Here is a 12439-nt window from a genome sequence, read left to right on the forward strand (position 1 = left end):
TGGCATTTTTCACTGTGGTGTGGGATGTGTCTGTAATAACAGGCAGAGGTTCCAAGACTCTGGCCATTTGGAAGGACACAGGCTGGATCTGGCCAGTTTGTGTCTGTCTGTCTGTCTGTCTCTTTTTGTCTGTTGTGAGAGGAAGTGTGAATGGATTGAGCGTGAAGGGGAGAAAGCAATTGTTAGGGTTGTTAAAGATGTAGTGAGAAGAAGTCTCCTGTAATCTGTGAGCCAGATGGAGCCAGATGTTAGAGGTGTGCTGCTTTGATGCAGTCGGACTTGTGTGTATAGGCATAGGGGAGCAGCTAGCAGAGGCCCTTGCCTCTTACCTGTATAGGTGATTCGGTAACAGTACGTTACTCATGGTATTACTCATCGCACAACAATGAGACAAAGCCAAGTAGTAAGCAGTGTTTATTTTTTGAAAATTATTTAAAAAAATTGTTTACAGAGATGTGGATTTACATAACTTGGCAACGTTTTTTAAATGTACAGGCCATTTCATATTATTGCACTTACTCTTTTAATATATAAGGCATTTTTTTACATAAATAAAGAATAATGTATAATGTACAGGTGCGGTGCCAACTAAAGTCAACCCTACAATGCAATGCGGTATGTGAGGGAGGGTGGGAATGAGCCTTCACGGAATTGTCTTACAACTACAGTTTGTATGTTAGAACACAGCTTACCTCATAGCGTACTGTGAATGACTGACCACTTACAAAGAAAGAAAAAGGGTTCGAACAATACCATTAGTGTTCACTGCAGGAAGTGTGGGGATTTATTAGACTAATTAGCAACACTAGTCATGCCTCGAACACTGAACACAAATAAATAGCTTTCTATCTCAGGGTCAGAGACGGGGCTAGCTCTTGCTTCTTCCCTTACATTCTCAGTTAGTTGGGAAGATCTTCTGGAAAGATCAGTCCAAATGCCTGATGACTTAATAGTGTACTCTTCAGATAGGAGCTTCGGGGACACTTGGAAAGAGACCATTGCTCCCGAAGGTCCTGTCTGTTCACAAAGAACTTCATAGGCATGACTGTAAAGGAGTAGAGGCAAAAAAAGAAAAAGGAAAGAAAAAGAAATGGTTTTCCGTGCTGACTTCAAATTAATCATTCAGGTAAGAAACTGACCCGGAGACTTAAACAACCTAGCATGCACCTTGCACTGACGTCTTAGAGACTCCTACTTGTAACTGTAAGGAAGAGTAGATGCTAACCAGGTTTTCCTAGCTAACTCCTGGACTGTAGTTTTGTGGGACCTGTTGGAAAACGAGCCGGTTATTTTGCGCCCACCTGCGAGGCCCTCTCTGGGTCTCCTTTGCAGGCTGCCAGCAGGATGGGCTCCGATGACGATGTTCAAAGGCAACAGCAGCTCAAGCACCTTAGCGGTCTTAGACCCACCCGGCTGTTAACGAGATCAGCGAAACCGTGGCATTGCGCATGCCGGATTCGCAAATGCAGTTTCCACCCAAGACCCCAGGACCCAGCACTGGGTGGCACCACCTGAGGATGGCATGGTGAACACTGGATAGTCCTTTTCCTTGAGAATGACTCACCCTGTTTTCCCATTTTCCTTGTTTGGTAAATGAAGCTGGTGAGGCTTTGGGATTTAAGAAAACGATGGTCAGCGCGAAAGGGAGAAAAGCCAGCTTGTGAGGAGGAAAGGCCCCGGAGAGGTTTGTGGCAGCCGGGGGAGTTTCACAAGCAGCTCGAGTCAGAATGGTCGGGGGGGCCCCCAGTTTTGGCAAGAAAAAGAATTTGCAAAACAAGAAAAAACAAAATAGCAAGAAGCTGAGCCACCACAGAGCTGTGTCAGGGAAGAGAGCTGGACTATGCTTCTTTAGGTCTGGAGGGGAAAGGAGAAAAACTAACAAGAAAATTTCCCCGAGGATGCTAAGACCCTCCTCAGTTCCGACCGCAGAATGCCTGCGTTTGCAATTTGAGGGATTTAACAAAATCCATGTGTGTGTAAACGGAAAAAACGCTGACAACTTTGCCTGCTTATGTGTTGACCAGTCTTGAATTCCACCATGTACTCAAGTTTGAAAACTAGATGCAAGGTGCTTTTCAGGCTAAGCCTTCCTCCTCCCAAGCAGGGAAGCTCACAGCTATTATTGCAATTCACCAGAACTGTCGCTCTATAACAGCCTTATGACTTACACTCTGAAACAGAAAACCATCAGAACTTCCTAGTTCTCATCATACATTACGTTCATTAAAAAATAGCACTTTTTAAAATTGTCATCTTTTTCACTGTTGGGTAATTCCTGAGCTCTGCCTAACAATTAGGTCATAAATTCATTTTCTTTAAGTCTCATTTTCCTTTTTCAAGGTAACATACGTAGACCCCATAGCTCTGCCTTCCACTGCATGTACCTAAAAGCACTATATCATTTACTTACAAAATTATATAGATCTACATACATATATCATTTTAGCTGGGGCATTTGTGTTACCCTCTGGTCCCGACTCACCAGGACTGATGCTGGGAGAGGTGATAAGAGGGATGCGAAGGTGCAGCTGGGTGTTCCAGATGAAGAGCACTCAGCTCTTGATCCGAGGCACTGAACGAAGTGATGCCCTCCCAGCCCTGACAGTCCAGGTAGGTGGTTTCCAGAGTCCGGGCTTCATATAAAAGTACAGTCCCGGATATCTGTCTAAGCTGTTTGTCAATTCAAGAACCCGTCATCCTGATAAAGAACTGAATCTAGGGGAGGAGATTCCCTGTAAAAATTCACGAATCTCTGTGCTTTCTAATCACTAACTGCACAGGCCCTTCTGGAACAGACTTCATAATGTTCCAGGCATCGAAGTGCACCAGCCCAACCAAGGGCTTTCCGTTAATAGCAAGGATCTCATCACCCGCTTCTATTGTTCCAGCTTGTTCTGCCGCGCCACCTGTCAGGACAAACACAGAATGAATGAACCGTTAACGCCTCCATCTTTAAAAATGGCAACTACAAGTTTAATGAGGAATATTTTTCAATGATGTTCCTGTAGTCTTCGGACTATTTTCCATTTTAGACATTCATGCTCTATACAGTTATTTTGTATTATTTAACCTAGAGCAGTCCTTCCCAATATAAACAAGTCCAAGTCCACAATACACAAGGGGAAGACAATGTATTTATACTGAAAAACCACAAGTTACGTGTTTTTGCTACCAGACCACTGCTGTCATGGGTCACATGCACGGTCCAGGGAAGGGCTTGTCACATCATTCTGTTTTACCTCCAGCTCACCCCCACCTGGCTGAAACTGCTGTCTGATTATGAAGGGCCAGATTTATGAACTGGCAGAGAAAGGTCTGACCCCTCACATGGATGCACCAGGAGGGCTCATGATGTTGGCCTCCGTTCTTCCTGAAGGTGTCTACTGTTTGATTGAAAAAGTAGTCGCTGCTGTTCATAAGCATCATGAGAGACACAAAGGATGAGGATTCTAAATTCTACCTGATTCGGCTAGCCAGCCAGCATGTTATAAAACTAAGTGGGTCCTCCCACTCAAACGGGACTCATTCGCAGCCTCTGTGATAGTGGTATAAAGTCTGGCAGCAAATACACAGAGTTGGTTAAAGGAAACGGGAAATTAACACACCAACAGGCATCCAACAAGCTCATAGAAACAATGTCATCCAAATGTCAGCTCATCGGGTCGTGGGGAATGCGGTGACAGCTTTACCTCTATATTGAGCTGCCCACATTTCTGTATTACAGCTTTGTGGAAGTTATAGCACTTCTACGAGCTTTCAGAAGTGCTGTTATGTACGGACCCAAAGCACATGTTGGAAGAAAACATTACCCACAGAAAAGACGAATTAAAAAAGGTGGTGGCGTGGGAAGTAACTTTCTTAGAAATCCCAAAAGGCTGAGCAGGTGTGCATTTCTGAAAGCCATTTTAGGTATTTACTGGCAAGATGGCTCAGTGGGTAAAGGTGAAAGGCTTGATTCCTGAAGTTTGTGTCCTGACCGCCACTGAGCACAGCACCGACAGAAGATAATAAAAAGGTCAAGATGCTGGAGAGATGGCTCAGCAGTCAAGAGTGCTATTACTCCTCTAGAGGACCTGGGTTCAGACCCAACTTCACTTCCCAGCTCCCATATCTGGTGGCTTATGGCCATCAATAACTTAAGTTTAGGGGGTTCCAACATCTGGGCTCTCTGGGCAACTGCACTTGCGTGCTGTATACATGCACATACATTTTTAGAATCCAAAAAAGTGATATTTATATACCTGTGGTTACAGTAGATTACAAAACCTGGTGAAGATTTTTGTAACAGCCTGTCTTGGATACTATTGTAAGTTGCCAAGCAAGCTGTCTTGCTTCTCGCTCCCTGTCAGGGAAGCCCCAGTCTTTCCCATCACTGGATACCCACTTTTGGCAGCCCAAAGAGTCAGGAAGTGATGAGGCCCTGCCTGCCCTTGGGTGGGCCTGTAAGCTTCAGTTCTGATTGAACATTTCTGAGCCACAGCTACTGTGGGCTTTGTTTCTCCTTGCCACAGAGATTTTGTTTTGTTGTGTTTTCAAACATGGTCTTACTATGTAGCTCTGCCTGGCCTAGACCTCCCTGTATGAAGCCCAGGCTGGTCTCAGACTTGCCACAGTCCTGCCCCTGTCTCCTGAGTGCTGGGACTGTAGGTGAGGGCCACTATGCTCAGCTGGAGATGTTTTACAACTGTCTGCCTAAGATGCGAGAAATCTATTGTTCTCATGTATTTGGCAGAGACTGAGGACAGAACTAGAACGAAATGTGACAGGTTCTGGGAGGGAGCAGGGATGGTCTTGGTTTGGGAAGGTGTATCTTTCAGAGATGCTCTTGGGATGATGGCTCTATCCACTGAGAAATCCTACAACACACTGGTTCCACAGCCCAGGCCAGCATCCGCTGCTTATCTTTGGTCCTATGGGTCCTTGGGGTGCATAAGCTTGTGGTTTTGGCCTCTCCTCCCTATTTTATTTTTTTTTAAAGCACAGCTCATATTAACGTGTCTGGAGTGGAAAGATGTTTCAGAGTAGCTATATAATTACAGAAAGAGATCACAAGTTCAGAAACATGACCAAACCAGATCAAGGAGGCAATAGCAGTTGGATCTCTATGAGTTCCAGTCCAAGCAGGGACTCCATGGTGAGACCCTGCCTGAAAATGCACACACACACACACACCACAAAATTAGTCTTAAGAGAACAATCAATCTTATGTCTTGATACCTTACTTATTACATCCTCTAACAATAAATGAGTTTTGGGGGGCTGGAGAGATGGCTCAGCAGTTAAGAACACTGGCTGTTCTTCCAGAGAACCCTGGGCTCAATTCCTTGCACCCACATGTCAGCTTATAACTGTAACTCCAGCTCCAGGGGATCTAACCTCCTCATACAGGCAAAACACCATTGCATTCTAAGCAACCAAATACATGGGACCTCCGTGTGAATTTCAGATCTATCTGTAAGTATCTATGTGCTGATGTCAGCCATGATATCAGGGATGAGCAAACATCATTCCCATTTGCTTAAGCATCTGAACACTGTAAAGGCTTCCCGGTGGGGGTGGGGGTGGTGGTGGGATAGCTCAGTGGATGAATAGACGTGTGAGGACCGGAGTTTGGCTCTCCAGAACCCACGTGTGCAAATCACCTGTAATCAATCCCAGCACTCTAAAAGTGAAGGGCATCCAACTGGCAAGCCCAGGAATTCTGCCATGGAAATAAAGTGGTGAGCAATCAAGGAAGATACTTGATATCAACGTTGGGCCTTCACATGTGCATGCATGTTCACATGCATGCACATATGCATACCATACCAAAAAAGTCATCCAGCCCAAACAATTTCCCAAGATCATAAAAACGAAACTTGAGGTTCATGAAGAAACCATTCAGCACCATTTCCCTCCCTTTCCTTGCAATCTAGTCTATGAAATCACTGGACTCCGGGTGACAGTAAGCGCTCCTGCTGGGAGAGCTCATCATACTGCCCCCCTTGGAACTTACCTGGGCCTTGGGAGTGTTAACACAGGCAAAACACAACTCAAGATTATGCAGCCACAAAAGCCTGCAGGTTTTGGAAATCCAGCTAGTGCTCATACAGGAGGGATGCGTTTTTGTGGCGCTGTACTTTACCTTGGTACACCCTTTTAATTACCAGCGGCCCTTCTCCAGCTATGGATGATTTCCCTCCGTCCAGACTCAACCCCAGCCCAGCAGAGGTTTTCAGCACTTCCACACACAGAGCGTCGTGAGCAGCTCCATTTCTCCCTGCGGCAAGGATGTATGTTTGTCAAGATAAAACAACAACAAAAAACAAAACCCACGATGGGCTGACTGTCAACATGGCCACCTGTCCAGTGTGCCTCAAATGCACTGGACAGGTGCCTCTGCCACCGTGGACTCTGGTAATTCCCGAGTCTTATCTACTGGCAAGTGTTTATAACCTTTGATCCCAACATCAGGGTTGACCTCCCAGAAAGAAGGGAGCCTGGCTGTGTCCTACTGGGCTCAACGCTTGCTTTCAGTACATTCCTGGAAGTGCGGAGAATTCTCTTCTCCCAGGCTGAGGTGCCAGGAGACAAACTGCCCTTGTCAAGCCTTGCATTCTGGTAGCACACATCCTGGTGAGGATGGAAGTCACACTCAGTGAATCAAATTCGATTTCCTGCCAACCCTGGCTACCATAGCAACAGAATGTCACCATCTGCTATTTGAAAGCCAAGGCACTGAAGTGCATAGGTCATGAGAGACTGTCATAATTGATTGGGAAGCTCCCTGGCACCAGGTGGGGCTTCCTTCCTTCCTTGTCCTATGCCTTTTGTGCTTCTGAGAGGAAACCCTGAATCCCTGGGGCATGGTTGCCTCCCTCACACTGGCATCCTTCATTGGCATTTGGCTCTTGTGTGGGGAGAGCGTTTCCATGGTGATATTGGCTCTATGGCTTGTTTGGAAAGGCCAGGCTGGGGACTGAATAGGAATTGCACACTTGCCTTTTAGCTCCCTTAAGCCTGTACTATGGAGTTGAATGGAAAGGTGTTCTTAGCTGCTTGGAAGGCAGGAAAGAAACCATGAATGAATGAAACTGCCTACCTAATACAATCCTTAGGATTACAGTTGAACCAACATCACTACTATAGTTTAAAGCCAATCTGCATGATCTGAAAGACATTTGCTACTATTGGGAGTGGTATAATTGTTTTTAGTAGGTGTCTTGCTGTTATAAAGGGGAAAGGAAGCATTCACAGTGGTTAGCAACTTGGGCTCTCTCCTGTAATCACCCGACAACATTGCTAGACATATCTATGTCTGCTTCAGTTGAGCGGGGGACGTTCTGGTCATCAGGGTTTTAAGCAGCTTTTTGGGAGCCTCCACTGCCGTTAGGCTCACATCAGACACCTGTCTGCAGCCTGGCAAAGTGCAACTGCAGAAGGCTATCTCGCTTATGGAGAGCTCAGGCCACTGGGCAGAGGCATTCAGCCACCCCTGACTGTGCAAAGGCCCTCCTGCCTTGAACTGTGGGCTACCTGTGAGTGGAAGGGGCTGCAGAGGGAGCCTGCAGGGCTCATCGGAAAGCTGTAGGAGCCTGGGCTTGGAACAGAACAGTACTTAGTGTGGGTGTTCACAGGGGAGTCCATCCCGAGCTCCTTCAAAGCTTTTGGCACAGAAAGTCTGCAGTCTCTATTTGCAAACACAAAAACCATGTTTATCCCTTCATTTTCTTATATTCTGCTAAAACAGGAAACAGAAATCTTGATGTTTCTCAAGGACACGCCTTGTTTAGAAACCTTTCACATTGAATCCCATGACAAAAGCTATTTCATTCACTAGCCTGTTTTATCTTGCTAGTACAAAGTAATCCCGGTACAGTCTTTACCAATCAGTGGCTCACACCCCTCGCCCCTATCAGTGGATAAAACTCACCAGCTCCGGGCTCCAGCGGCAAGGTCCTTCTGGGGAATGGGGCCTTCCCATTGGCTGAGGGAGGCTCCTGCCGGAAGGAGGGCCTGGGCTGGTCGTTCCCTTTCTTGATAATCATGAGGGCGTGTTTGTGCAGCTCTACCTGGTGCAGAACCTTTGTGACCTCGCTGTGGGCTAAGCCAGCTAAGGAGGTGCCATTTACGGAGAGAAGGAAGTCCCCTTGGCTCACAGTCCCTTCCTGAGAAGCCACACCCTGAGAAAACACCCTGTGGACCTAGGACAGAAAAGAGGACAAGCTCATCCATGACTCTGGTAACTGTTAGGAAGAAAGTAACTGCAGATCTGTGGTCAGGGAACGTCTTCATGGCAAGCTTCCTAGTCAGAAAACTCGGGCACTGTCAGTGTGCCGTGTGCAGGATGAATTAACAACTCCGCAGCACATGGCCACTCCTTTGTTACCTCCACAGGGTAACAACAAGAGAGACAGATGACCGGCTTGCCTGGTGAATGTGGCCAAGTGATTTCAAAGTGCTACTGTTTGCAAGTGGCAAGTGTGGGCCCCTGACTCTCCTTCCCAGTGCTTAAACTTAAATGACCACAATGTAGGTAATTATGCTGACGAATGCATCTGCCCTACATGCCACATTAGCTATCTATAAAAACACTCATCTTTGACAGTGGAAATACTATATACTGCCCTCCTCACACTCCGATGTTCATGTGGCTAACGGGGAGCAAAACTCAGCCATCTCTGTTGTGTCCCCATCAAACTCTGCTGCTTACATTGGGATGCCCCGAGAGCTACTTACCATGACTGATTTTGGCTCCATGTCTGCTCCTCCTGCCACACTGAATCCCAGACCCGAGCCTTCTTTTTTATTCAAGACTATAAAGCAAATGTCTTCTTTATTCTAGTGAAGAGAAACAGACAATTTACTCTTTTGAGAAACTCTTAAGCTAAGTCCCCATGGAGATGCGGACTCTTAGTAATTCTCCAACCCAGAAATGTGGAGGAGCCCAGCTCAGCCTTTGTGTATTTCTGTATTTGCCCCATGTGGGCTTATGTACAAGGTACTTTTTCAAAGGTTTATTTATTTTATTTATGAGTACACTGTAGTAGCTATATTCAGACACACCAGAAGAGGGCATCAGATCCCATTACTGATGGTTGCTGGGAATTGAACTCAGGACCTCTGGAAGAGCAGCCAGTGCTCTTAACCGCTGAGCCATCTCTCTAGCCCATGCACAGGCGATTATCTACCTTGCAGTTGTGGGACCCCGGAAAGGTAAACTAGAATGAGGACAGAGGCAGGAGCTTTCCTGGGTCCCCAAGTTTTCAAGCCATCTGAGGAAAATCACAGCCTTTCCAGATTTGACCAGTGTGTGCCTCTGTCGTGTAGGGAGCTCTTTGTGCCATATTTCTCTTAAGTCTATAGTTTTAGGTATTATTATTTTGAGACAGGGTCCGTGTAGCCCAAGCTGGCCTCAAACTTGTTATGTTCCCAAGAGCGATCATTTACCTCTGACCTTCTTTAAAAATCAGAAATAGATTTTTTAATTATGGTATGATCTTGTTTCCATCTTCCAAGGACTAGGCTTACAGAGTGTGCTATCATGCCTGGTTTCATGCAGTCTTGGGGTTTGAACCCAAAGCTTTGTGTATGCTAGGCAGGCATTCTAGCAAACCTGGGTTTCTACAACAGACAGCTAAGAGTGAAGAGGCAGGATAGAGGCATCATGCTACAGCCATGTTTAAATACACCAGTGTTCCCACATTTGGGTTCCTGAGTTATTTGCAGGTACAGTTGACTAGCTGGTAGTCATAAAATAAAGTGGGTGAAGCTGTCAACCATATGAGACTAGAACATTCTTAGTAGTGTTCTAGAGCATTCGTAGCTTTCTAGGTTATAGAACATTAGACTGCCTTGCTTCGAAGCATCAGTCAGAGGATTATCTTGAAATAGAAGATTAAACACAACTGGTTAAGTGGTCCACAACAAGTTCAACACTGCTTGCTTTATCATGAAGTAACCATCAATGGCTTCTAGATGATCAGAAGCTCGCCGTTACTGGAGAAAGCTAATGATAACCTCTGAGGACTGATTTGTTAAGAGAAAAGGAAGCAGAAAACCACCTGTTGGGTCAGCTGATCAGAAAACCTAATGGAGGGGCGCTTAGTTCTACTGGTAAGTCATGAAGACTTGGGCACCTTCAGTCATCCAGACGGGTGGACAGAAAGGAGACCCTGACCACTAGGCTCTCTAAACAAGCACAGAAGTGTGTGGCTTAGTGAATGTCTCCTGTGCATCTCCTGGAAGGTAGATGCTGAGAGGCGAATACTCCCTAGAGCAGTGACAGTGTATCTTAAAACAGGCACACAGCCATCAAAATTTCCATTTATTTAAATTCATTTGGGGGGGGGGATGCATTTGGGAAAACAAGTGTGCCAGCGGCTGAGGATAAGGCTTGATTTTGCCCAAGAAATTTGGCACAGCATTGGGATGCCTGATGGACAGGGAACTCCTTCCAAAACTTGGGCTTGTGGTAGTCAGAAAAGCAAGCTGGATTTTGTCCCCTTTCATCTTTCAGGGTACACCGGAAGGCCACAGGCCACTGGTTTGTGCCGTTCTGGTTTGAGTGCACCATACTCTCTGGGGAAAGCAGAGAAACGCAGCACAAAGATAGCAGGATCGGGCTAGCTTTGCACTCCCTGCTTTCTCAAATCAACTGAAAACAAAAGACAGGAAAAGAAACCCTCGTTCTAACGCAAGCAGGAATGGTCCCCGACGCCAAACTGTACACTTGTTCAGGGAATCGATCTAATAGCAGTGCCTGGCGTTTTGTCTGCGCTCCAGTTCTGAGAATGTATAGCTTATGTATGTGTCTGGTTGAGGCTTTTTTTTTTTTTTTTTTTTTTTTTGGCTCCTTTGGAGAGAAGAGGCCTCCTGGAAAGAATGAGACTATATCTCAGAGTAAGCCTGTGGCCTGTGACACATGCCTGCCACCGAAGGAAGGTACAAGCTGATAAACAGTCCCTTTCACTCCAAATGAAAGCGCTTGATTCCTCGAAGCGTGTCCTGACTGTCCCAGTGGGCTGAGAATCTGAAGGGAGCAGGAACCAATAGGTGTCTGTTTCCAGTCTCCACCCTAACCCCATCTCCTCACCATCCTGGCCCACGAGATGGTAAGGCTGCAGCTTAACTGAGAAACCTCAAATGGTACCCAAGAGGATGTGGGGGTTATGGAAACAATGTTTGTAAACGTCATGTAAACGTTAGTATCTCATCACGCATTCCTATTTGCCTTGCTCTCAACAAATATTCATCTGTCGAGGTTCAATTTCTTACTGTCCCGCGAGGAACATTCTAGATGGGAACCCATTGTCTCTGTTATTACTACTGTTCACTGTCACATGTGGTTCATTTAAATTCTGAATCTTTGACCTTACAGACTGGAGTTTAGGCACTCTTAAACCCCGGGGCATAAGTGTGGGTCTAACAATGTGAGCTTTTCACCAGCAGGTGGCACCGCTTGCTAGTTTATGTCAACACGGAAAGGGACAGTTCACTGGCATTCAGCATTTCCTTTGCAAACTCTGAGCTCGCTGGATAGAAAGGCTGGTGAACGGTTGCTTCAATGACACCAATTCAACATTTCCCACCGCAGCCAGCAAGGGCCAGCTGCACATGGCAGTGCAAGGTAGTGCATGGAGCAATGACTGAGCCCAGCACCTGCCCCTCCTCCACTGCACCCACATTCCTCCATTCTGTGCACCCCACTCACCTCTGATTGTGCCTTCGCTTCCTGAATGAGAGGGAGGATGGGGGATTTTGACCCCACTAATGATAAAACGGCCTGTAATCTCTGCTGGTACCCCGCTGAGGCAAGGAGTTGATCCAAACTAAGTAAACAAACAAACAAACAAACAAACAAACACCATTGGACAGAGATTAAACAAACAAACAACAGCCTCTCCATTTCCTAAGGATTGGTCTGGAAGGTCTTCCTGCCAGGCTGTGGGTATTTTCCCACCTATCTGCCTCCTGTTGGGCATCGGTTCTGCTCCACAGTTTACTAGAGAATCCTACGAGGCCAGCATGAGTATCTTTCACTGACAGTGTAGGAAATGAGCCTAGAGACCCCTCTAGGATATTTAGGGACCAGTACAGGAGTGTAACAAGACAACTTCTGACAAGTTTAGAAATTGGAGGCCCCAGCGGAACATTTTAAAACATTGAGAGTCCCCCGCTTAACTCTGGCTGCTCTTAGGGCCCCAAAGACTCCCTGAAGCACGGTCCTTTCCCCACGTTACTCCTGTTCTCAGAGCCACACACTGGCAAGCATACGTGGCTTCCAGGACTGATACTGACTGAAATGCAGTGTGTGGTATCTGGATCGGATCCTAGAATCGGCAAAGACACTGGTGGAATTGATTCAGCAAGATCTGAAGCTTGTGGCTTTGTGCACATGGTTGGTTGTCCCAGGTTAAATCCTCATTTCTCACTCACGGACCAGGGTTGTGTAAGGCAA

At 46.3% G+C, this 12439-nt stretch overlaps 1 protein-coding gene across 13 annotated transcripts in view; it reads right to left on the reverse strand.

Moving 5' to 3' along the window:
• Window positions 1-224: 224 nt before the first annotated feature.
• Window positions 225-12439, reverse strand: part of Pdzd2 (PDZ domain containing 2) — a 380223-nt gene continuing 368008 nt past the window's right edge. For 12 of the 13 annotated variants that reach the window (XM_029469409.1, XM_029469405.1, XM_029469413.1 and 9 more), the window contains 5 exons: window positions 11693-11810; window positions 8719-8820; window positions 7913-8183; window positions 6125-6259; window positions 227-2906 (listed from right to left, as the gene is read on the reverse strand). In XM_029469409.1, coding sequence (XP_029325269.1) covers window positions 2743-2906; window positions 6125-6259; window positions 7913-8183; window positions 8719-8820; window positions 11693-11810 — 790 coding nt within the window. In that variant the 3' untranslated portion in view covers window positions 227-2742. Of the gene's footprint in view, window positions 2907-6124; window positions 6260-7912; window positions 8184-8718; window positions 8821-11692; window positions 11811-12439 lie in introns of all 13 variants that reach the window. The other variant, XM_029469417.1, reaches the window with a different exon arrangement.

The sequence above is a fragment of the Mus caroli genome, chromosome 15 (genome assembly GCF_900094665.2).
Source record: "Mus caroli chromosome 15, CAROLI_EIJ_v1.1, whole genome shotgun sequence".
Taxonomy (NCBI): Eukaryota; Metazoa; Chordata; class Mammalia; order Rodentia; family Muridae; genus Mus; species Mus caroli.